The following is a 23,450-nucleotide window of genomic DNA, read 5'->3' as shown; positions in this document are numbered from 1 at the left end:
CAGTCGATCCGAACCGCTCAACCTAACCTCCATACTAAAATATGTTTGGAGACCAAATTTTATATTTTTAGGAATTTTTTTACTATTTTTTTAGATAGGTACAAAAATACTGTTTTTAGATGGTTCAGATTTACTGATTTTGTACCTATCTAAAAAAATAGTAAAAAAATTCCTAAAAATATAAAATTTGGTCTCCAAACATATTTTAGTATGGAAGTTAGGTTGAGCGGTTCGGATCGACTGTTTGAACTTTGAAAATGATAGATAGAGATGGAGGCATGATGGAGGCACAAAAACATGCAGGCATTTGAACCCTCCTCTATTAGGAATATGATCTCTAACATAAATGACCAGTGATATCAACATTTTTCCATAAATTCAAATCCCACAAGACGTAAGAAATGTGAGAAATTTTTATGAAGTTTCACTAGGGAGACAATAAAGTAGGTAGAAAACATTAGATTGTATGGTTAAGAACTATGACATCTTCAAATAATTGTTGAGCCAGCAAAGTAATAGTAACATCAGAGACACGCTCTCTTCTCAGACAATGATCCAATAAATCCACAATAAGTTACACAGGTTTCTACATTTGGCAGATTACCATTCTAAATCTAAATTTGTCATTACTAAGATCAACCATGTGGAATCCAAATAAATTACAATGCCATCCAACAAATTCAATCAGAAGAAAGAAAGCCGGGTAAAACGTAATACCAATAAACCTTAACTAAACTACAAATTTTCCAAAATTTTACGTTGTTACCAAGAAATGTGTACGTAGAAGAGAACCCAAGCATGAACATAAGTTCTCTAAGTTGAAATATCTAATGAAAAATTAGGATCAATCAACCCAACGAATAACGCCATCTTCTTCACTCACTACAGCAAGAATATCAACACAGATATCCAACACAGCCTACAATCGGAATCAAAATAGATTGTTATACGAATTCAAGTTTGTAGAACATGCTGTGTATAAATCTAAGACGATAAAAAGGGGATTTAGTGAGTACTGACCAAAGGATTTCTGCAATTAACAAGCCTGCACTCTTCCAAAGAAGAACCTTCTAGCATCCAGCTCTCCCATACATCAAAGCTATGACTTGCAAACACAAACTCCATTTTTCTATTTATCTGTGTGCATGCAAAATTTCAATATATAAGCATCATTTGCATTTTGCTTCATTAAATTAAACAATGACATTATGCCCTCTGATAGTATGCATAAATACTATGATAACATATGAGCATCTAGAAAGAGCAAAATGAGAGAGAGAGAGAGAAAACACTTGATGCCCACGACATGTGTTAGTGGAAGGTGAGAAGAACAGAGCTCATAAAAATAAATAACATTTTTGGGAGGGGCAAAATACAAAATCAAAATTTGTATTTAGCAACCCCTGCATAATACCAAACAGCAACTCTGCAATTCCCCAAGTAATTCTAAGATAAAAAAAAAAAGAGGTCTTACCTGCAATAGTTTCCCTCCAGAAGCAAAAGAACGCAATCCGATGGCATCCTGGTTTTAAAAAAAAAAAAAAAAAAGAACAATGGAAAATATTAGTAGCAGTTGGGAAATAAATCTATAAAATGAACCCAAAAATGAATTAAAAGTACTAACCTTGCTTCTGAAAGTAACCAAGAACTGAGCAGCTGGGTCCCGTTTAGTGATATTGGACAAAACATCAAGGAACCAACCCCCACCAGGCAAACGTTGCCGTGCCACATGAAATCCTGGCCGGTCCCTAGCACGTAGTGAAATTACAGAACCATCCCTCAGAAGGTCAAGACTGGAGTTTTTATTCACCTCCTTTTCTGAAGAAGTGACTTCCATTGTGGATTCAACTGCAGAAGACTTGCTCTTGCTTTTCAAATCCTCTGGTGAAGCAAACCGAGAACTGGAACTAAGAACCTGATCCCGGCCGCTGACATCATCTGTTTCTCGGGCAGATGATTCATCTACCTTCTGTTTTGATCTACGACGTGCTGGCCTTTTCTTACCTAAGTATCATCATACAATTAGCCAAATTGATTGAAAAATATACACATGAAAATCAAGGAAATGTGCAGATCCAAATACAAAAAAAATATTATTGAAACATAATAGATGCCTGTGAGACAGGTAAAGAGTTTACAAAAAAATACCTCTTTTATATTCAAACAAAACAGGTTAAGTGCCACTTTTATCTGTTTCACAAGGCACACAGATTTCTACCAATGACATGAAATTTCAGAATATTATTATTGAGTTGCATAGTAAATAATGACATACCCTTCTTGCGGGACCCACTACGGCGTCCTTCAGATCGGGACACTGAAGGGACAGTATGAGATTCCTTCAACTGAGAGATGCCCCTCTGCTTATCATACTCTGAGCTGAGCTGACTATCATCTGTCTGCAGCTGTTGGTCGCTAGGCTTGGATAATACAAATGGTGGATCTTCCTTCATTCTCTTATCAAGTTGAAGTGGGTCATTCTCAACCTCAAAAACTGCTTCATCTAATTCTTCTTCTTCTTCTTCCTCTTCTGATACTGCGTTGCTAGGCATGACTCCGTCTAATAAATAAGATTGCACAATGCTAATTGCCTTCTCTCTTATCTCCATCCACACCTCTTCACTGTAATCAGCACTACGAGGCAGGATCAGCACATTCGGCATCTCTCTTACCTAAATAAGTTCATCAAAAGAGATGTCCCAAGCTATTACCCCAACATATGTTCATGTGCTTTTTCTAACTAATAATTGACAACCTGTAAAATTACTTAGTTCTCGTACCCATGCCTCCATCCACTGTGGGCCTTCAACGCCATCCAATGCACAGCCAGCTATGCTTCCATCAATTAGGAGTTGCTTCAGTGCACAGTCATCTATAAGCTGACAGCTACCTGTATTTACTATGAATGCCCCTATAAATGTTACAAATAAACATAATTAGGGAGAGATATATACACAGCTTTTGTTAACATGAACTTAGTCAATCTATGAATTGTGAGAGTACCAGGCTTTATATGCTGCAAGCATTCGGCATTAAGTATATGCATTGTATCATTGGAAAGAGTACAATGGAGAGAGACCAGATCACTGGCTGCCAATAAATCATTTAATGTGTCCATTCTTCTAGCCGCAGAAGGAAATACAATTGTAGGCCTGCTCACTTTTCCTTTTCCCTTCACAAAAATTCAATTCCAATAAACAACAAGTTCACACAAAGGAGCTTCATCTCAAAATTATACTCAACTTTTTCAAACACGACACTGATAATAGTGCCCCTAGGTAAATTGTTGCCCAAAAACCCACCTAGCCATACCAGTATTATTTTGTGTGGAATATGTATATCAGTTTCACGTTATACCGGGTAAAAACCATTCCAATACATCAAAAATAGGAGCAGGCGCATCAAAATGTATAACCATATTCATAGAAAAATAGCTATGACAAAATTACCACAAAGCAGAGACAACAATCCCGTAAATAAGATATGAAAAGGTCACATCATACAGTCCAATTATGCCAAACCCTACTTAAACTTATTACTAGCTTGAAACCAACAAACTTGAGAACAGTATTGTCCTAATTAATTAATTAATGGAAAGAAGTCTCACTTAGGTGTTCAAATTCTCTATTTAACATGACTCCTACATTACATGATCTCATATGAATTACCTCAGGATATCCTGGATCAAAGTAAAGAACACTCATCCTAAAAGCAAGGCTTCTAGTAGCAAGACACCTAGCAGAAGCAGAGCGACCGATAATTCCCATCACAAGGCCTCTACACCTCCTCATTCCTCGACAGAGCGGCTGGATGGAACCAAGCCAGCCTGACGCAGCTGAAGAAGAGGAAGAATACCTCGAGAGAAGATGCGTTTTCCTCAACAACCCAAGAATCAGCGCCATAACTGTATCTGCAACCTCCTCAGCCCGGTTGGCATCAACGTGGACAAGTCGTAAGCCTAGATCTGAGGCTAAAGCAGAGTCGACAGCCCGGTCAGTGGAACCAAGACAGAGAACGAGCTGCCATGGGCGGAGACGGCGTTGCACGGCGCGAGGGAGAAATGTTAGAGAGTGGAGGAGAATGACGGAGGCAGATTCGATCCTGCCATCGGAAAGGAGAGAAAGAGGGACATGCTCCACCGTAGCGACGCCAGACAGACTTTCTTGCTCGATGGAATTATCCTCTATGCAGTTGAGATAGACGACGAGGGGTGAAGTGGTGTCGAACTGGCGATGGTCGGAAGAGGATATGGCGGAGGAGCCGGCGGTGGTCGCCGGGCCGGCGAGCATTTTGGCGATGGTGGATGGATCTGATTCAATTCAATTCAATTCAATTCAATATTGACTCAAACCAAGACAGAGAGCGCAGCGCTGCGTGGATTGATTTTTGTCGCTCGCTCGAGCCTCGGGGTCGGGGTTTTAGACATTCCATTTTTCTGCTTAAGCCCCTCCCTTTCCCTTATTCTCAATCATTCGTTTTTCACTTTTCTCATTACAACCATGCAAATTTAATGCATTTTGCATCTGTCCTTGCTCATTTTCTTTTCAACATCTCTGCAAATTTACGTTAAGATTCTAATACTTACAAGGTGTATAAGTGATAATTGAGGAGAGTTATGAGATACGGAGCCTATTTAGCTGAAACAAGTTATTTCTCTGGTTATGTTTGTTTTGATTGAACTCACAATTCATGATCATAATCATAATCATCATCATCATTATTATCATCATCATCATCATTATTATTGCTTACTTATTGTTGTTGTTATTGTAGCAATGTGATGCTATTGCTAATTGCTACTTAAGTACGGCCAAAGACCAAAGTGAAGGCTATATACACTGCCATGTTCCAATTGTAATCCCCTTAATTAATTTATCCCTTTTGTCATTAATATAATTTGAACATAATTAATTAACTAATTGCAAGGATGCTCAACAGTCAGCACTCTCACCACATATATACATCACAAGGTCTACAAGTCAACGGCTAATTGATTTACCAAACAAAAACTTCATACGTACAGATGATTAACCCAACAGCATGCAATATCTTTAATTTAGAGCCCCAAACATTCTTTCACATACTTGTCATTATTTTAGGCACCAGAAGGAAACAAAAAAAAAAAAAAAAATGCCCCTGAATTCAAGCATGTTTTACCAGTTCCTTACATTAGAAGGCATTCTATTTATTGCTTCTTTCAACGCCATCCTGGTAGTAGCTTACAAAATTTAGTATGACAGAATTCCAGCTGTTTCAGAAGCTACAATATCTGACATCAGTAATTTGAGATTTACAAACCAAAAATTAGCCCAAAATACCAGCATGTATGTATGAACTATGAACCAAAACCGTAATGCTTAATTTTTCTCCATGCAAAGAGATATGTACCAAGACAGACGAAATATGTTAGAAGTTGGTATGAGAATCAACAAATAAGATGAAATTAACCAGCATAAATTAAGACTATTCATACACGTTGCCATAACTTTACTTTGGTACTCAATTTTGCTGGAACTAATGTCGACCAAGCATCCAAGTCAGGAAGCGGGCCTGTCAGTGCAAAATAATTCTCACACTCTGCTTCTTCCACTAGCTTCCAACATACCTGCACAATAATTAATTATATGAGCAATCTTAACTAGATTAAAAATCTGTTTAGGATAATTATTCTAATTATGTAATGTAATGTAATGTACCTGTCCAGATGGAAGAGCATGTGAAAGTGCCTTTATAGCAGAGTTTTCCATCCAAGAGTGTTTACACTTTGGAGGTGCTATTTTGTTATCCCTGTAATATTGATAGTCGTCCCTTCCACTGCAATTCACCATAATTCTACCATTTGGCATTAGCTTCTTTGCTAATCCAACCCATGTTTCCTCCTGTTTAAACAAAAACAAGTTTTATATATATTACCATAATTTCACCTTAAATTAATTATGATGTTAAAGTTGTCAGTTATTACCTCAAGCAGTTCTGGTAAGATCTTCCCATCAGCAAACAAATCCACAATAATTCCTACGAGAAAAGTGAATATATTGGTCTCCAAAAGTAAAATAAAATAACAAATGAATTTAAATATTGTGAACCATTTACCATAAACAAAACAAACTTATAAAGTTTACCAGCAAAGCCTCCTTCAACTGTAGCATCAGGAGAGAGTGCATCTCCAATGCAAACAGATAGGTAACCACCATGCTCATTTTTTTCCTCCAATTTTGATAAATGAAAATATTTTCTTGCCGCATTAATCAACTACAAGCATGAACATTAGCAGAAGCGGGATAAGAAATCATATCGTGAGAATATAGTACGTTCCATGAAATTAATTAATAGTATAATTAATTGTGAGTATTGACTTGCCAACTCATCGAGTTCCCAGCCAATGATGTGAAATGAAGGATAATATTCAAGTATTGAGTGAGCAGCAGTCCCAGCTCCCTGTCAGCAATTAGTTGAATTAAACTATGTAAAATAAACTTGCAAATAGAGATTAGAAGAGTTTGTTACCAAGCCTAACATAGCAATGGGGCCGTGTGGAATAATAGCAGGAAGGGAAGCAAACTCATCCTATCAATGATGCAAGAAATTAAAAAAAAAAGAAAAAAAAAAAGTAGTTTTAGATTGATTGGGAATTAAGGCAAAATGAATGTAGTCCAATTATATGTAATAGTATAAAATAAAGAATGAGGAGAATTAATTAAGGTTACCCAATAGGAGCCGGTCCATACTTGGTCCTTCTTAATCATGCTGTGAACATTGCCTGTTGATTTGAGGGCATAGCATGTTATCAAAAGTAGCTAGTGTGGTATACCTAGCTAGTTTATAGTATGTTATCAGACTTTATAATACTAAGTTAACAGTAGAATTGAAAGCATTAAATCACAGACGGAATTAATTATACATATATATATATATATATATATATATATATATAGTGTGGTTAGGCATTTCAGGTCTTAATTTCTTAGTGAGAATTTATAATTTGGGAGCAGAGCAATAAGAAGTGAAGTCTCATGAGAGTATGATTACACGTTTAGTGTTTGGTGAAATGCCTGAGAGAATAGAGATGCAATTTGACATCCAGGCCTGAGATTTATTGAGAGAAGAGAATGAATGTAGATGTTAGATGTATAAATTGTTGAAATGAATATGAGAGAGAGAGAGAGAGAGACGTACGGGTGGAGTCGAGGAGGAGAAATCTGGCGCTGGGAGTATCGATGACCATTATGCTGTCGTTGTACTTGCTACTTAAAGCAGTGAGAATGGAAAAGGGCTCCTCCTCGGCCGTCAGCGGTGCACCTGTGCCCTGGCTGTCGGGTGCGGATCTGGGTACAGCAAGGCTGAGCGAAGAAGAGCGAGAGAGAGAGAGAGAGCGAGAGCGAGAGCGAGAGCGAGAGCGAGGGATAGAAAGAATAGTCCTAGTCCTGGAGGGCGATAGAGACTGAGCGAGAGAAGATGAAGATGAAGATGAAGATGAAGATGGGTGGAGAGTTGTGACGGTGCTGCCCATGCCCATGACCATGACCATGACCATGCCCATGCCCATGCCCATGGTTGGAGTTGGAGTTGGAGTTGGAGTTGGAGGGAAACGCTATCTATCTCTATGATATCTATCTATAATCTATCTATTGCATTTGCCTAGTAATTAGTAAAGGAAAGGTAGGAAAAGGCAGTGGTGAGACTGTTGTCTGCACCTGGCCAGTCCATGTCCAAAGGCCCAAAATTGTATTAACGGGCCGATAGTAGGGTGATGGTGATCCTAAGTCTAGTGGGCCAGTGGGGGCTAAAATAAATTGATCAGCTTTCGAAAATGACAAAAATGGCAGCTAGGAAAATTTCATAACTCTTTGAGTGCTGCCTGCCTGTTCATCAGTTCATGTCACTTGACAGTTGACATCGGTTCTTCTCTTCCTCTTTAGCAGCTAAAGGCTAAAGCTAGCTAGCTCATGAGTCCCAAAAGAAGTGGCCAGTTACGACAAATTAATTAAATCTCGAGCACTTGAGTACTTGACACTTCACAGGAGTAGCTTACACTTACAGGTACAGCTCATAAACCGTACGTACACTGTAACACTGGAGCTGGGCTGGGACACAAATAAGCTAAGCTAGCTAGCTAGCGTGCAATTATTAGACAATGCGATCTCTCCCTCTTCTCTTCTCTTCTCTTCTCTTCTCTTGTCGTCATCCCCAACTCAGAGTCTCAGTCTCTCAGACTACAATTAATAATTAATAATTAATTAACGATCGATCGATCGATGCATATATAATCACTCAAAACGAACGGCCGTTGTTTTGTTATGCTAGCTAGCTTCCCGTGTCTCACGGGTGACATATATATATATATATATATTTATTCATCCATGATTTTGCCATTTCTGTTAACACCGCTAGCTTATACACTTACTTATTCACCTAATGTACCTACAGGCTACAGTCACAGTCTCTTTCTTATCACGATTCACGAGCGAGCCTCCAGCTTTTTCAACCACCTCTTCAACGCCATCTTCTTCTTTTCTTAACTTTAATTTGCTCTTATTCTTTTTTTCTTTTTCTTTTTTCCTTTTAATTTGCTTTCTCCTGAACGGTAATCTAGCTAGAATTGCTTGTTAAAAATGTGACGCACATATATATATAATTTACTAACCATCCAACAAAAAATATATATATTATACTCAATTTCACGAATTCGACAAACCATACATGGAGGAAAATTAATTAAAACATCTTACCAAACAAATTTAAGATTCACATGTATACAACTCATAAGAAAAACAACAAATTAATTAATATATAGTCGAACAGTAATACTTATTATTTATTTATTTATTCCACATTAATTGATTCCCGGAATTAATTAATTAAGTTCTCTAGATCTTAGAAGCGCAGAGGAGAAGGATACCGGTGGCTGCGAGGATGATGATGAACTGAAAATTGTGGCAATGTGTGGTGCTCTGCAAAAATCTCCTCCCAAATCTCAGCAAACGCCTGTAGGATGACATGATGATTTTGAGGCGAATTGAGCGCTAGAAACTGTCTGAGCAGCTCGCAAAGCTCCTCTTTGTCTACAATTTCCTTCTCCACTATCATTTGCAGCATCGACCGCCTGAAGTCGCTGAGCGGGTCATCAGACTCCTTCACCACCACCACGCTCTCTTCTAACACCCGCATTCCACCCTCGCTCATGCTCCGCTTGTGTATGTGCCCCTGCCCCTTCATCTTCATGGCTGATTTCTTTGTTTCATGAGTTTCTTTTTCTTTTTCTTTTTCTTTTTCTTTTTCTTTTTCTTTTTCTTTTGTACATGTGTTGTGCGGCCAGGACATGACCGTGTTCTCCAGCTCGTTGAGCTGGCGCAGGAGGCCGGAGAAACTTGGTGTGCTTGAAGAACTGTCAAACTTGTCGGCATCAATATCATCATCGTCCCATGGAGAGGGAGAGGAGGTAGAGGCAGAGGTGATGGTAGGAGTTAAGGTGTTGGCGGAGGAGAGGTTTTTGGCGGATCGAGAGGTGATAGTGGTTGTAAGTACTGTGGGGGATTTGATGTCAGAGGAATCAGAAACGGAGACAGATTTTGAGCTGCCGCAGCCGCAGCCGAGGGAGAAGATGGAATTGGAGGTGCTTCTCTTCTTCCTCGCCATGGTAGCTCTAGTCTAGTCCTAACTGGTTTAGTGTGTAGTAAATGTACATGTATTGCTAGCTGTAGCATGCATGTAGAGCTTGACCAGGCGGTTACTTGTGTAGTTGTGTGTGGGAGACTGGGAGCGTGTTTTTTGACCGTTTTGTCACTTTATATTTGTGACGGAGAATTAAAGGGGACAATTCATAGATCAATTGAGTGAGTGCATGCGCACTTTGGCTTTGGGATGTTGCCGTGGTGGCCAGGGCTCCTCTTGTTGTCTTTATATATACATGACTAAGAGCGCATGCGTTTAATTATTGATGGATCTCAGGAGTGTCAGGACTTATTCGTATACACACGAATTGAACTGAAAAGTATTGTTTTTGTGCAAAAAAAAAAAAAAAAAAAAAAAAAAAAAATTCAATTGAACTGAAATTTGTTTCCGTGAACTGAATTTTTTTTTCCACGGAAACAGTAACGCAGCCGAACAGGACCTCAATGGTTACGATACAGGTAGAGTGAAACTATTTTCATACTCATATCCATTAAGAATTGGTCATACGTACTCATATCCTACCCATACTCGTTAACAATTTACCTTATCCTACTCTACCCATATCCGTTAAGATTAGCGGATAACGAAACGGTAGTGGACGAATAACAAATAATACAAGTTTTATTAATTTTACAAATAAACCATCAAAATTTATAATGTCATACATATGCAATCACAATTACTAATATAAAGTTAAAATATAAATATGCAATTAATTCTAAGTAATAGTTTTCTATTAAACAAAAAAAATCAAAATCACAAATATATCATCTAACAAATTCAATTCCTTAACTAAATAATAAAATATTCAAATAAAAAAGTAAAATATTTAGCACAATATTTTTCTTATGATATAATTTATTTTATATAATTACCTGTTACCCAACAGGTATGAAATAACCTTTACCCGTACCCATATCTGTTTATCTAACAAAAAAAAAAATCATTACCCATACTCATATCCAATAAATTAACGAAAAACAAAAAATCTTATCCTTACCTGTCTTATTGAATACGATACGGGTAGGGGTAAACGGGTGTCATTGACACCCCTAATCTCAGGATGTATACACATGTAGTTAATTAGTGCGGTGAAAAAATTAACACACTCGATCATCAATATAATATAATTAATGCTTCAACCGACAATCATATTCATATATATCCTTCAATTTAATGAGTGGGCTGATGAAAGCGTGAAAGAGATCAAATGGGGATTATATATATATATATATATATTAATTAAGGTGAACGTACGTACCAATTATATGATTTATTATTAGTCATTTTACAACTGCTCACAAACATCAGTATCGTCCTACTTGTATTCATTTTGGATTATATATTCATTGATATCTAATTCATTTTGCCATATATATATATATATATATGAGTAAAGCTAGAGTGTGATGTGCTCACCAAGAGCGTCCTACTTGTATTCATTTTGGATTATATATTCATTGATATCTAATTCATTTTGCCATATATATATATATATATATAATTGTTGCTTACTGCCTTAAATATCAAGTTAGGTGAGGACGACAAAAATAATATATCCGATTATCATAGATTTTTTTTTTTTTTGTAATAAATCGGATTTTTCCTTTATTTCTACAATAATGTAATGTACCGCATGTTGTCTCGACATCTAATAAAAAAAATAAAAAAAATAAAAAGGTGAGACTTACCATGTGCCATGGTACGGAACAGGAATAGTCTTTAACTATACTCTTACATGTTATGTTAACAAAAAAACAATGAGTGATTATATGGTATTATGCATATTACGATTTGGCACCGTGCTACAGCTCTATATTCGAGTTTTTAAATTCTAACGGTCGATCCGAACCGTTCATCTTGTTCTTCATATTAATATGTGTTTGGAGACCAAATTTTACATTTTCTGAAATTTTTTTACTATTTTTTTGGATTTATTGAAAATCACTGTTTTTGGATGGTCCAAAATTTTCAGATCAAGTGATTTTCTTAATATCTAAAAAAATAGTAAAAATTTTTCAAAAAATATAAAATTTGGTCTCCAAACACATATTAATATGGAGAACAAGATGAACGGTTCGGATCGACCGTTAGGATTTGAAAACTCGAATATAGAGCCGTAGCACGGTAACAACCCGTGATATGCATAGTACCATAGATTCACTCAAAAACAATTACCCGTAGTTGATAAGCTCAACTAAAAAAAAAAGAAAAAAAATCTTACATATATATATATCTCTCTTATCGAATACCGGTTCGCATAAAAGAGTGAAAATTAAGATGTCATTGACATCCCTAATCTCTCTTCTAGTACACGATTTGCTCTCTTTTTTTATTACATAATTCGTTCATTTTGGAGAAAAAAAAAAGTGAATCATATATTGAACAAAATCTGACCGTTAAACAATTAATCATTAACTAGTACAGAGCTATTTAGAAATCCATTTTGTCTGACTTGGTTAGAAATTAATGATTGATGGAGTGACATCAAAAGCAAAAATATATATAGGTTAGAATGTCCATTTAAAAAGTTAAATTTCTTCCAATAAATTAGTACGATCCGGCCCATATTAGTTAGAATTGAATGATTAATGAAGTGATTTGACCAGAAGATAATTAATTAAGCAGATTTAGCGATGATTGTATGAACTGGTTTCTTGTGAAGGCACAGAAATGAATTGTTTACGGGACAATTAATAATTTGTATGACTCATGTAGGACCAGTAGCAGCAGTCTCAAAAGCATTCTTCATGTAAAGATATGCAAATATCTTGCTAGACATTTAGGAAGGAATCAATAATCAATTAATTACCGAATTTAACGGTGTATCATGGATCTTTTTTTTTTTCTTCTTCTTAAACTCCAATCACAATTCCAAAACCAAAAACTAAGAGAAAAAATAAATTAGTCCACAAACTTTTCTTTGTTACATGTTAGACATATATTTGAATAATATATCAATTATTATAGCTTGGATTTCTATAGAGTAATTCAAATTGAATAATTGTCAAACTTATAACATATGTGTTTTTTCTTAATTCATATTGGATTTGTATGTTCAAAACATTGATCATTGCTGATTTCTTTTTTATAACAATTGAGATTTGTGGCTCAGTATATTTTTATTTAAATAAAATTCACTTATTCTTATAATATTTTTATAATATATAAATGACTTCTTTATCATTAATTTTAGTTAATATGTTCATTGGTAATTCACATGATGAAAAATTACCTTAGAAATACAACTTCACGAATTTATGGTTTAGAGAAATATATAACGCATACATAGTGAGCTTATGGTACTATGCATAATTTTGGACTACTATAAACTACTATCTCCGTTAAGTACAAACAATCAATCTAAACTATTATACAAGGTCTGAACTGTTATATCATATCATTCATGAATCTTCATATTAAGATGTGCTTGATGACCAAAATTTTATAAGTTTTAGATATTTATTAGTTTTTACAAACTTTTTAGATAATTACAAAATTACTGATTTTGACTGGTCCAAAATCTTTTGAAAACAATAATTTTGTACCTATCTAGAAAATAGTAAAAAAAGTTTCAAAATATAAAGCTTGCTCTCCAAATACATCTTAATAAGAAAATTATATTGAACTTTTTCGAATTGCTTGTTTAGACTTTGAAAATTGAGATAACAATGGAGCATTTTAACCCTACTTATTGACTTATGGTTGTTTGGATTTTTAATACTTGTGTATATTAAAATTAAAAGACAAAATTGTCCGCAAAAAAAATGATTAATCAGTCAATAATTTTAAAACATACTAATAATTAGTAGTATACTAACTAAAAGCACTTACAGAAAATTATTATTTGTAAACAACAGCAATTTTCTTCTCTTGGTTTTAATGAGGAAAAATATTATTTGTAAACAACAGCACTTACAGTAGTATATTAAAATTGCTGCGTACTTTACTAAAAGTATTAGTTAAAAAAAGGGGGAGGCATTTGATTATTTTTCATGTCTGGGGTATTTAAGAGGCATTAAAGATGAGCAATTTGGCCTCTGACTTCCGGGACCCACTTTAATGTAATGTAGGTAGGTAGGAAGAACTTGGATTTGTGTGGGGTCACTTGTCAGTGTATCTACAGCACTAAAAGCAGGATGCTCCTCATCGCCATACCTCTCCCTGTTTCTAATAGCTACACTACACAATGTAATCATAGTCATTTAACAATTATAGCTACACAATCTTAGTTTTGTTCGGTACAGTAGTTCAAGTTGTGAATCAAAAAACATGGATGGGCCAAGATGAGACTTGAATTTTGGCAAAGGGAAGGGAAGGGACCATCTATCCTACTTGAATTACTTTAGATCTTTATATTCAAACCCAGTGTAGCCACTAAATTTACTCATACTTCATAGATAAGAACTGATTAATTGCGGCTAAACACATACTGGACTGGTACCAGTTCTGTGCTATTTGAGCTTTCTGTCGTGCGCAGGGTAGGCATAAGAAATAAAACAAAGAAAAGGGGAAAGCTTGGGGAGGCACTGCTATGATACCTTCCTAAACGTACCGGTGCCAGCACCTATGATTTGAATTGTTGCAAGTCTTAGTTTCGAGTTATAAAGGTTCAGAAGTCTCAAATTATAATTTTTGCTCATGAATAGTAAGCATTGATTTGACACCTTTTTTATTTCAATAAATTAAGGATCTACCCAACCGATTGAATGACCTATTTTAAAATTAATTGCTGCTATATTGACTTGTGTATAAAACCTCTACAAAGAGAAAACCAAAACTACTGCACGAAAACATTATCGGCTCCTAAAATTTCACATAAAAGGGAAAAATAAATACATGAACCAAAATGCCACAGAAAAGGAAAAAAAATTAAAATTACCTTCCCTTAGTGGCATGGGTGAAACATTATGTGCACAAACAAAAGCCAGCACGGTAAATGTACCAAAAGCAGGTAAAGATAAGTGGCACTAAAGATAACTGGAAAACCAAATAGTGCCATGGCCAAATTGCAAGTCAAAACCATCCCCTGGATTGGAGAACTATTCACTTTAGACCTGATAGGCCGTGCAAACAAGCACATGGGTACCACAGACAAAGCCCCAATTTGTTCAGTCGCAAAATTTATTATAGACATAAGACAAAGCCTGATAAAAACTGAGGCTATCATGACTGCCTTTAGAAGCCTCCATTCTACCATTTTAGAATATGGTGACCCCAAAAAAGTATACATAATCACCAGGGTTAGTAGTGAACCCCCAGCCCATATAAGCATGCATTGGGTCGAAGGTAAATCATTAGTTTTAGATATATAAATTGGTAATAATGTAACAACCACAGACCATGTGTGTGTTATAAGCAAGGGTTTTGCAGTATGAAGCCACCTCCATGGATTGCGGTTGGAGGTGAGGTTGAATAGGGATGCAGCTATTATGGGAAGTGGTGCTACAAGAAATGCAAAGGGAATCATGTACACACCAACAGACACAAACTTGTTCGGGGAGGTTAGGAAGTAGAGGAAGAAAGATTGGTGAAACTTCTCTAGGAGGTTGTTCACTGATCGAACCGTGCCTTCCATTAACCTGCAATAGAATAAATATATACCACTATTTAATGACAGTCAAAGATTTAACCCAAGGGCATCTTCTCTAGCAGGAAATTTTTCAACATTTATTTATTTATTTTTAGGGTTTATATAGCAATTGTGGGCTATTGAAAGTTGAAACACCTGCTATGGTATTCTTGAGGTTAAATGAACTATACCAGATAACCACTTTCAAATTGGTTCGCAAAATTATCAACATATAAAATATTAAGCCTATTGTTGAACTCCAAGAAGTATTAGTTTAATTGAGCCTTGAAAAACCTCAATTGTGGAATTGAAACTACAAATAACCAGATTCTACACTAATTTGCCAACATTTATGCTACTATGAACAAAAGCATGAAAAAAATAAAGAGAGGCGGATTGAAGAGTCATACTTGATCAACCCTATGGGACATTGTAAACTTTCTTCTTTCTAGTGAAAAGAGAAATAAACAAGATTCAATTAATAAAAAAACCTTCCTCCTTTTAGGAGAGAAGCGAGTATTTTCATTCTTCAAAGTGTATCTTGGAGATAGCTCCAGAGTTATGGCATCAACTTGGTAATCACAAAAGGCACCATGTGGCCCTGTTGGCACTCCGAGGGCCTAAAAGAAAGTACATATTTGTTTAAGAAGCTTATTTCATGCCAATTTGGTTGACTAAATATCAAATTTTAGTAGCCTTAAGTAAACAACGAACATGCCAACAAACAAAAATTTATAATGTAGAAGAATAAAAAATACATTCAAGGCAGTACTAGCTTCATCTCAAATTTGATTGTTTTTTTACATTTCTTGTTAGCTTTCGTCTGTTTTTTACACATTGTTTGTCATTAATGTTTAGTCAAAGATCAGGGTCAATTGAGGATTAAGCAACAAGAATAGATTAAAATGATGCAATTAATGTTTAATAAATAACAAAAAACAAATAGTTATCACCTGAGAGTATATAGAACTTGCAAGTGTGGCAGCCCCTTCAACATATTCACTACTCGTCATTTCAAACCGCCAATCAGGATTTAAACTCCTTGCAAATCTTCCAACCTGCTGCATCACCTCGCCCAAAACCTTAACCAGATGGGACTTAACCAACCCACCAAACATCCCAACCCTAACCCTAATTCCCTGTTGATGTACAGCCAAATAATGCACAACATTTAACAAGTCCAAGTTTGGCATTTGATGCCTCAGCATACATGGTGACCACATCTCTATTCTGTGTCTCTCCCTCTTCTCTCTCTCAATCACCTTAACAACAATACCACAAGCCATTGTCCCAGCACGTTTGAAGATACTGCTAGTAGAATCATCACCTAAAAAGTTAGGGTTATGGTAATCATTCAGCCATGCAGATACTGACGTGTGGTCCCCAAACTTTGAGTCTGATGCAACCCATATGATGTCCTTTGCTAACCAGGTAGCACGGCTTAGTAGTGAGAAAACTGAAAAGGCAAGACCTAGAGATGAAGCTGAAGCTGAGGTGTCAATCACTCCGGTATTTTGTGTATTGTAAGGGCTGACCAAAACAATGGCCTCTTTGCCATCACCACGTGGTGCCTGAATTATGCCGACAGTACTGGTGCCATAGCTTAGGTTGGCCTAGGTGTGAGGGGGACTTGGAGTAGAGGATAAGAAATGAAGAGGATGGAACTGATTTTTGGGTTGAGAGAATTTGTGGTGGTATGTTTCGGCTCCTACGGCTTCCATGTATTTCACAATCACTTTTAGTATTTCCCTGCAAAGTTAATAATGAATAACTATTAGAAAATGAGAATTTCCCCATTCAGGAACAAACCAAATGGTCAGATAAAGAACAAAAACAAATTACATTTGAAAAAAGAAGAAGAGGAATCATGAAGAAATGCATAGTACTCAAACTAGATAATATAATCCAGTACCAACAAGTTAAAATTGATGTATTGTTTACCAGTAGATGCTGTATCTTTCATGGTAACACTCTTACAACCATAAGCATGCATTGTGGAAAAAAAGGATGAAAATTCTTTAAAAGTAGAAGACATACATATCTGTTGCAACTCTGTCATCAGCGGCGGTTATAATATCCATAATTAACTAGTTTGCATCTGTCACATCTTGATATGAAAGGACAGGATTGGCAGAACTTGTGAACCGCATTAATTATATTAGTTAAGAAAGAGAGTCTCAGGTATAAAACCTTGCTGGTTGTCTTTCGTACCTGTATGTACACTGCAATATCAATCCTTGCATCTGAATTCATTCTCAAGAAAATCAATTTCCTATAGATTTCTGGGACCTAGTTTGTGTTTGCTGGAATGCTAGAAAGATGTCAAGACTTAGTTCCAGCTTAGAATTTAAGTATTGACCATTTGATTTTTTTTTATTTTTTTTTGAGTAAATGTTGGAGGTCAAGCCACCCAACTATTAATATCCATGTTATTAGAACAAAGGATTTCCCCCGTCCGGGTTTCGAACCCATGACCTACCACATCAGAGACCATGTGCACTATTTCTTTTGACCAGTTGATTATTAAATAGTAGAGAATAAGAATTAATGAAATGAAGCAATTTAAAGTAAGAAAAAACTGTCTAACCTGGCAAGAGAGCATTCTCTGAGATGTAGGTGTTCTTGGCCAATACTGGGAGAAGAGCCAGTGCTATGAGACCCGCTACACAGCAAATTACACTGAAATATTTTTGACAACACAGTTAGTCATCCCTAATGAACACCAAATCATTGTCCCTAGCATTTTAGTTTTGCAAGACATATAGAGGGCAGGGCTTAGGGTTTAATCAAAGACATAGAGAAGTCTAAATTTAGAAATTAAAATAATGAAGCTGATGAGAGGAGAGGGCCCAAAATATAAGTAACTAAACTTTAAACCCAAATATATGTATATATTATGAATCTGATTGAGATGGCATTGGCAAACTAAGCAACAATGTTGAAATCGGAATGAGGTGATTTATACCTGACTAGACTAGAGTGCTGTGGGAAACGAGCAACCCACCGAGGCGAACAATAAGCCGGGAGCCGGGATCGGGATCGGGATCTGGAAGTGGTGGTCTTTGCTTTCACAATTGACGGATCCTTCTCCTCCACCTCCACCTCCGTCGTGGCCTCCGCCAGTTGATCCACCTCCATCTCCATGGCTGACAGAGACAGAGACAGATGGTGAGGTGAGGTCTCAAGAATTCATTTGGTAAAAAATCAGCCAAACCCTAACCTAACCTAACCTAACCTAACCTCACAGAGGAACGTCAGGGGAGGGGACCTCCAACTCCAACACCGTAAAATTGTGAATTCGTATCCTCTGAGATATCTCAAACTTTGCGTGACTTTATGGAAAATCCAAACCGTTTAGTTGCGTTATACACGAATCTCAAAGCACACATAATATGGCCCCCTACATCACCACCGAATAGACACTGGACACGTCGGTCACGCAAAAGTTGAGATATCTCAGAGGATACATTTATGATTTATTTATTAACAGAGTGCCACGTCATACCACTGTGAAAATTGTCTTAGGTAACAGAATATTCTGTTTAAATCATAACCATACGATTCAAAACCAGATCATTAATAATCGTCTGTATTCCAATCGGACGGTTAAAATCTACAATGACATATTTTGAATTGTGATTTGGAATGGGCCTGTAGCGCTGGACTTGTTGTTTTGTGCAGAAGGCAATACATTTGGTGAGCTGCAATGAGGGAAGAGGATCTCATGAGAAGATATTTTAATTTTTTTTTTTTTTTTGGTATTATGGATGTATGCCTGTATGGTGATTCGTGCATGTTTGCTGTTCAAAATTAAAAAAGAAAGATCTGAAATGTAGACTCTGGAATCCGAAATTTTTATTAATATCAAAAATTAATAATTAATTTCAAAAACTATCCCTTTGAGCTGGAATTTGAAATCTACCCAAACTGGTATTTTTTTTTTCGGTTTCTAGTTAACTTTCCGGCAAAACAAATTCCGATTTGAAACCGATCAAAACCGGCAAAAAAATCACCGGTTCTAAAGATTTTTTTCTTACAAAACAGAATTTTTTTTTATTTTTTATTGAAATATTAAAAATATTTAATATATTTCTTGAAAATAGATGTAATACTATATAATTTGATTTATTATAAATATTACGATAAATAAACCGGATCAACATTTTTCATGCCTGATTTTTTGTGGCTGTAAGAAAAATTAATATACTTCTTTGTGTGTTATTGAAAAAAAATATGCTTTTAATTTGAGTTATTGATCGCGGTTCAAAAGTCACTTCTAGGTAATACAAAAAATATTGTGATACTTCTAGTACATTTGATTTCTAAAAAGTTGTATCTATTTTGGAAATTATTTTTGAATAACAATCATTAAATAACTTTTAGTTTTTGTTTTTGTTTCAAAAATAGAAGGATCACAATATTATTTGTAATTACTTAGAAGTGACTTTTGAATCGGGATCAATAACTCAGAATCCAAGTATATTTTTTTTTCAATAACATACAAAAAAATATATTAATTTTGTCACACCCCGAGACAACCCGCCACGTATCTATACGTAAGGCGTACACACATCACATACATTATCAATAAAATTCATAAATGCCATATCAATTTCACAAATAAAAGTCTTACAACAATAGCTAAAATAGTTCAACGGTGGTCACGACATACATGGTTACAAATACGATAACAACCATACATGTTGAAGTGTACCAATTTACTGAAAAATAAACAAACGAAAACAAGATAAAATTAAGTGGCATTTATCATAAACATGGATCCTTCCACTTTCTTTTACTCACGAACTTGTCCATAGGCCTCCTCTTCATTACCTGGAACCCATATAAAAAATGGAACGGGTGAGAGATCGAACTTTCTCTCAGTGCGGGATTTAGTTCCAGCCCAGAGTTTATAAAACTTTTACTTTATTCTCACAAACATGAAAAGAAATATAATGCGTATGTCTTTTCTAAATGCAATGCATCTTTTATCATTACTTCTACTTTCATATACTTTCACATTAAAACCTGCCTATCCAATGGGAAATCCATCCAACATTGGAAGGCCGCCACCCCACTGGGAAATCCAACCAACAGTGGGAAGCTGTCTCACTAGACGGGGAATCCACCCTACGCTAGGTCTTGACCCGCGACGGGAACTCCAACCAACGCCACGTTAACGAGGGATCCAGTCGAATACCAGACCCAATGTATACATCCCAATATGCAAGCATATCGGCCCTTGTTCACTTTCCTTATCCATTCATTTCACATACAATCATTTAATCACACAATGCATGCTATGCTCAACACATCCTACTTATGCAAGTCCATCGATCAATGTATGAATCTTATCCTTTCATGCAATTTATGTTCTACTCATATCATACGAACGTTCGAAACAACATGCATAAATCCAACTAATGCCATAATGATAAACAATTTAATGACAATAGACAAGTAAGGTAGTATTATAAAGTGTAGGAAGCCCGCACTTGTTTGCGTAGTAATTTCTTGACCGTTATCTACGTCTCTTAGTTCCTCAAGAATCGAACCTAAGAAATGAATATACCTCTAATTAATAAGGTTTGAGTTCACGTATTCTTATTTTCTAAGTTCCCTATTTATTATTATAGTCTTAACATCTAAATTTAATTTGTTTAATGTTTTGATATTATAATACTATTAAGTCAAGCCCATTTAACAATTAAAAGAAGGAAAACAACCAAAACAATTTGACAATTTATGTTACGGATCATTTTAATTCACTTATTATATATCTTTGATAATTATAAATAAATAAACTAAGTCAAAATAATTTGGATGATAAATCTAGCAACAAGTTTTCCACATGTATGGAGTGCAGGTCCTTGCAGAACTCAGCTGACTGGTTCAGCTCGGTTTTCTGGTTTGAGTATGAATAGCAGCCACGGTTTTGGCCATATCTCGGTGGTGGAAGCTCGGATCGAGGTGAATCTAGCGCTCATTCGTCCGTATCTTCGATCACTACAATTCCCGTGTTGAAGTCTAGTTCATATTATGAACGTACGGATGGTAGTTCTTCGCGGAAGCTGACTGGACGGTTTGGATCCACCAGAGGTTCGGATCTGATTTGGGGGAGAGGGGAGGGGGCAGTGGAGGCTAGGGTTTGAGGGGGGGGGGGGGGGGGGGTTATATACATGTGAGATTGGGCCTTCCACTTTTGGGTTGGGCTGAAATGGGCCTTTATGGGCCATAGTCAATTTAATTTTGTCAATTTGGACTAAGAACATAAATCTGTTTCTGTTGCTTTAAATTTGCATCTTCACAGATTGACAATACTGGAATTATGGATTCGGAATATGGAATTATTTTCCACATAAGAGTTGTAGGTTTTTTTTGTTATGGTTCTAACGCAACTGGTTTCACCTTAATCGGAATTTCCAGTGATGAGAAATGATAAAAATGGTCGATGAAGGTCTGCAGTTTCCGGACAGTAATGTTTACTGATTTTACAATTTTATGGAGAATCCTATGTTCGGAATTTTTGGTAGACTTCTACATGAAAGTTGGAAATCATGAAGTTATCTTTTTAGGTATTAAATTTCATTCAAATCCTAATAATTATGAGTGATCTGTGATTATAACACTAACGGTTGTTCATCTGAAAATTTCAATTGAAGTTAATTTCGGAAGGTTGTCAAAAGAGATATTTCATGCAGTTTTTAAATAAGGTTTTTATTAAATATCATACCTAAAATAGCGTGGCGTTACAAATTTTTCTTACAGCCGTGAAAAATCTAGCATGAAAAATATTGATCCGGATTATTTGTCGCAGTCTTTCTAATAAATCAAATTATATAATATTCCATTTATTTTCAAAGAAATATATTAAATATTTATAATATTTCAATACAAAAAATAAATAAATTATAAAAATTTCTATTTTGTAGAAAAAAAAAATCTCTAGAACCGGTGATAAAATTACCGGTGAATAAATCCAGTGATTTTTTTGTTGGTTTTGACTTGTTTCAAACCTAAATTTTTTTTTACCGGAAAGTTAGTTAGAAATAAAAAAAAAAATATCAGTTGGACAGGTTTTGAATTTCATCACAGATGGTAGTTTTTTAAATAAATTATTTTAATAAAAAATTCGGCCCTGGAATCGCCAGTCCATTTATATTAATTTCCACCGACCGGAGAGAAGAAAAAAAAAACGTTGTTTCCGAGGAGAGCAGGGGGGATATTAATAAAAAAAAGAAAAGAAAACATGCGGGAATATTTTATTGTTATTAATTAAAATTAAAAGGCAACATTTTCATAAAGTAGGAATTTAAGTTGCTCCAATATGTGATTACAAAAGAATATAGGAATTAGGAAAGTAGTGGATTGATTGATTGATTGATTGATTGATTACAAAGAGAGCGAAAATGTCTAAGGCTTGAGGTTATTAAGTTAATGCATTATTTTGTTTAGTTGATCGATTCGAGGTTGGGGTTGGGTCGCACACCAACAAGTTAGTTAGTTAGTTAGTTAGTTAGTTCGTGTTGTCCATGTCACACTCCTTTCATTTGCATAAATAAAAATGCAGGTACGTATCATAGGAACCGATCGATTTAACAAAGTATAACAGAGTTAAATTAAAAAAAAAAAAAAGAAGAAGTGAAAACAGTGGTTGGTTATCTCCAATCAAAGTAAAAGAATAATATATAATCAAATGAATGTATTGTTTTGAGTTTTTGTACACAAGATAATTAGTATGTATCACTATCAGTATCAAAGAGAAAGAAATTGGACTTATTCTCATATAATAATAATTAATAATTAATAATTAATAATCATAAAAAAGTGTACGTAGATAGTGAATGCTCAAATGAATTTCAGATACCAACCAAGCCCAAGCCCAAGACCAAGACCAAGCCCAAGACCAAGCCCAAACAAAAATTTAATTGACAAAAATATAGAGATACTTGTTAATTAAAAATAGGGCACACCTTACCTCACCTCACGTCCTCACCTTCTTTAATTTGCTGCAGTCCCATAATTAATTATTAATTTATTATAATTAAAGGCCTAACAGAACAGAAGGGAGCAGTACAGACTACAGAGCAGAGGCCCATTCCATTTGTACAACAAACAACTTAAAAAAAATGTTTTACAGTTGCATCGCACTCAATTTCTCTCTTCTCTTCTCTTCTGCCATTGCAGATTGATTGATTGCATCACA

The 23,450-nt window shown here is 35.6% G+C and overlaps 4 protein-coding genes and 1 pseudogene across 11 annotated transcripts; all 5 read right to left on the bottom strand.

The window, feature by feature from the left end:
- Positions 1 to 551: 551 nt before the first annotated feature.
- Positions 552 to 4,347, bottom strand: AN (NAD(P)-binding Rossmann-fold superfamily protein). The gene is made up of 8 exons (XM_078298113.1): positions 3,669 to 4,347; positions 3,004 to 3,172; positions 2,781 to 2,911; positions 2,276 to 2,672; positions 1,625 to 2,004; positions 1,475 to 1,522; positions 1,021 to 1,137; positions 552 to 919 (listed from the first exon to the last, which is right to left on the bottom strand). Exons 1-8 carry the CDS (start codon positions 4,287 to 4,289, stop codon positions 845 to 847), a joined length of 1,938 nt encoding a protein of 645 aa, XP_078154239.1. The 5' UTR covers positions 4,290 to 4,347; the 3' UTR covers positions 552 to 844.
- A 767-nt stretch (positions 4,348 to 5,114) lies between these two features.
- On the bottom strand, positions 5,115 to 7,601 carry LOC144549637 (uncharacterized). The gene is made up of 8 exons (XM_078298406.1): positions 7,177 to 7,601; positions 6,708 to 6,760; positions 6,508 to 6,567; positions 6,361 to 6,438; positions 6,123 to 6,252; positions 5,963 to 6,015; positions 5,697 to 5,879; positions 5,115 to 5,605 (listed from the first exon to the last, which is right to left on the bottom strand). Exons 1-8 carry the CDS (start codon positions 7,550 to 7,552, stop codon positions 5,468 to 5,470), a joined length of 1,071 nt encoding a protein of 356 aa, XP_078154532.1. The 5' UTR covers positions 7,553 to 7,601; the 3' UTR covers positions 5,115 to 5,467.
- Positions 7,602 to 8,767: 1,166 nt separating this feature from the next.
- Positions 8,768 to 9,662, bottom strand: LOC144549516 (uncharacterized). The gene has a single exon (XM_078298279.1). The coding sequence runs from the start codon at positions 9,634 to 9,636 to the stop codon at positions 8,875 to 8,877; it is 762 nt and encodes a 253-aa protein (XP_078154405.1). The 5' UTR covers positions 9,637 to 9,662; the 3' UTR covers positions 8,768 to 8,874.
- Positions 9,663 to 14,439: 4,777 nt separating this feature from the next.
- LOC144549366 (uncharacterized) lies at positions 14,440 to 17,237 on the bottom strand (annotated as a pseudogene). Its single transcript, XR_013509656.1, has 4 exons — positions 17,157 to 17,237; positions 16,198 to 16,857; positions 15,736 to 15,864; positions 14,440 to 15,254 (listed from the first exon to the last, which is right to left on the bottom strand). The product of XR_013509656.1 is annotated as an uncharacterized LOC144549366 (transcript).
- Positions 16,857 to 18,474, bottom strand: LOC144549646 (uncharacterized). 7 transcript variants are annotated; one of them, XM_078298413.1, is made up of 4 exons: positions 18,210 to 18,474; positions 17,832 to 17,923; positions 17,282 to 17,555; positions 16,857 to 16,993 (listed from the first exon to the last, which is right to left on the bottom strand). In XM_078298413.1, exons 1-3 carry the CDS (start codon positions 18,386 to 18,388, stop codon positions 17,509 to 17,511), a joined length of 318 nt encoding a protein of 105 aa, XP_078154539.1. In that variant the 5' UTR covers positions 18,389 to 18,474; the 3' UTR covers positions 16,857 to 16,993; positions 17,282 to 17,508. The 7 variants fall into 7 exon arrangements, with proteins under 7 accessions (XP_078154539.1, XP_078154543.1, XP_078154537.1 ...); XM_078298417.1 differs by having other exon boundaries at positions 17,282 to 17,547; XM_078298411.1 differs by having other exon boundaries at positions 17,282 to 17,455.
- Positions 18,475 to 23,450: the final 4,976 nt, after the last annotated feature.

Source organism: Carex rostrata, chromosome 35 (assembly GCF_964058835.1).
Source record: "Carex rostrata chromosome 35, lpCarRost1.2, whole genome shotgun sequence".
In the NCBI taxonomy this organism is placed as follows: Eukaryota; Viridiplantae; Streptophyta; class Magnoliopsida; order Poales; family Cyperaceae; genus Carex; species Carex rostrata.
The sequence above is the reverse complement of the archived record's forward strand: the minus strand, read 5'-3'. Positions and strand labels throughout refer to the sequence as shown.

Excerpts from the sequence above, each read along its gene's own strand:
- AN (XM_078298113.1), bottom strand. The coding sequence starts at position 4,289 with ATGCTCGCCGGCCCGGCGACCACCGCCGGCTCCTCCGCCATATCCTCT. Across the intron at positions 2,005-2,275 it reads TAGTGGGTCCCGCAAGAAGG|GTAAGAAAAGGCCAGCACGT; the intron begins GTATGTCATTAT and ends GATGATACTTAG. Across the intron at positions 1,523-1,624 it reads TGGTTACTTTCAGAAGCAAG|GATGCCATCGGATTGCGTTC; the intron begins GTTAGTACTTTT and ends TTTTAAAACCAG.
- LOC144549637 (XM_078298406.1), bottom strand. The coding sequence starts at position 7,552 with ATGGGCATGGGCATGGGCATGGTCATGGTCATGGTCATGGGCATGGGC. Across the intron at positions 6,761-7,176 it reads TCTCCTCCTCGACTCCACCC|GCAATGTTCACAGCATGATT; the intron begins GTACGTCTCTCT and ends TCAAATCAACAG. Across the intron at positions 6,016-6,122 it reads AGTTGAAGGAGGCTTTGCTG|GAATTATTGTGGATTTGTTT; the intron begins GTAAACTTTATA and ends CTTTTCTCGTAG.
- LOC144549516 (XM_078298279.1), bottom strand. The coding sequence starts at position 9,636 with ATGGCGAGGAAGAAGAGAAGCACCTCCAATTCCATCTTCTCCCTCGGC.
- LOC144549646 (XM_078298411.1), bottom strand. The coding sequence starts at position 18,388 with ATGGAGATGGAGGTGGATCAACTGGCGGAGGCCACGACGGAGGTGGAG. Across the intron at positions 17,924-18,209 it reads CAGCACTCTAGTCTAGTCAG|TGTAATTTGCTGTGTAGCGG; the intron begins GTATAAATCACC and ends AAAATATTTCAG. Across the intron at positions 17,456-17,831 it reads AGAGAATGCTCTCTTGCCAG|GTACGAAAGACAACCAGCAA; the intron begins GTTAGACAGTTT and ends GTGTACATACAG.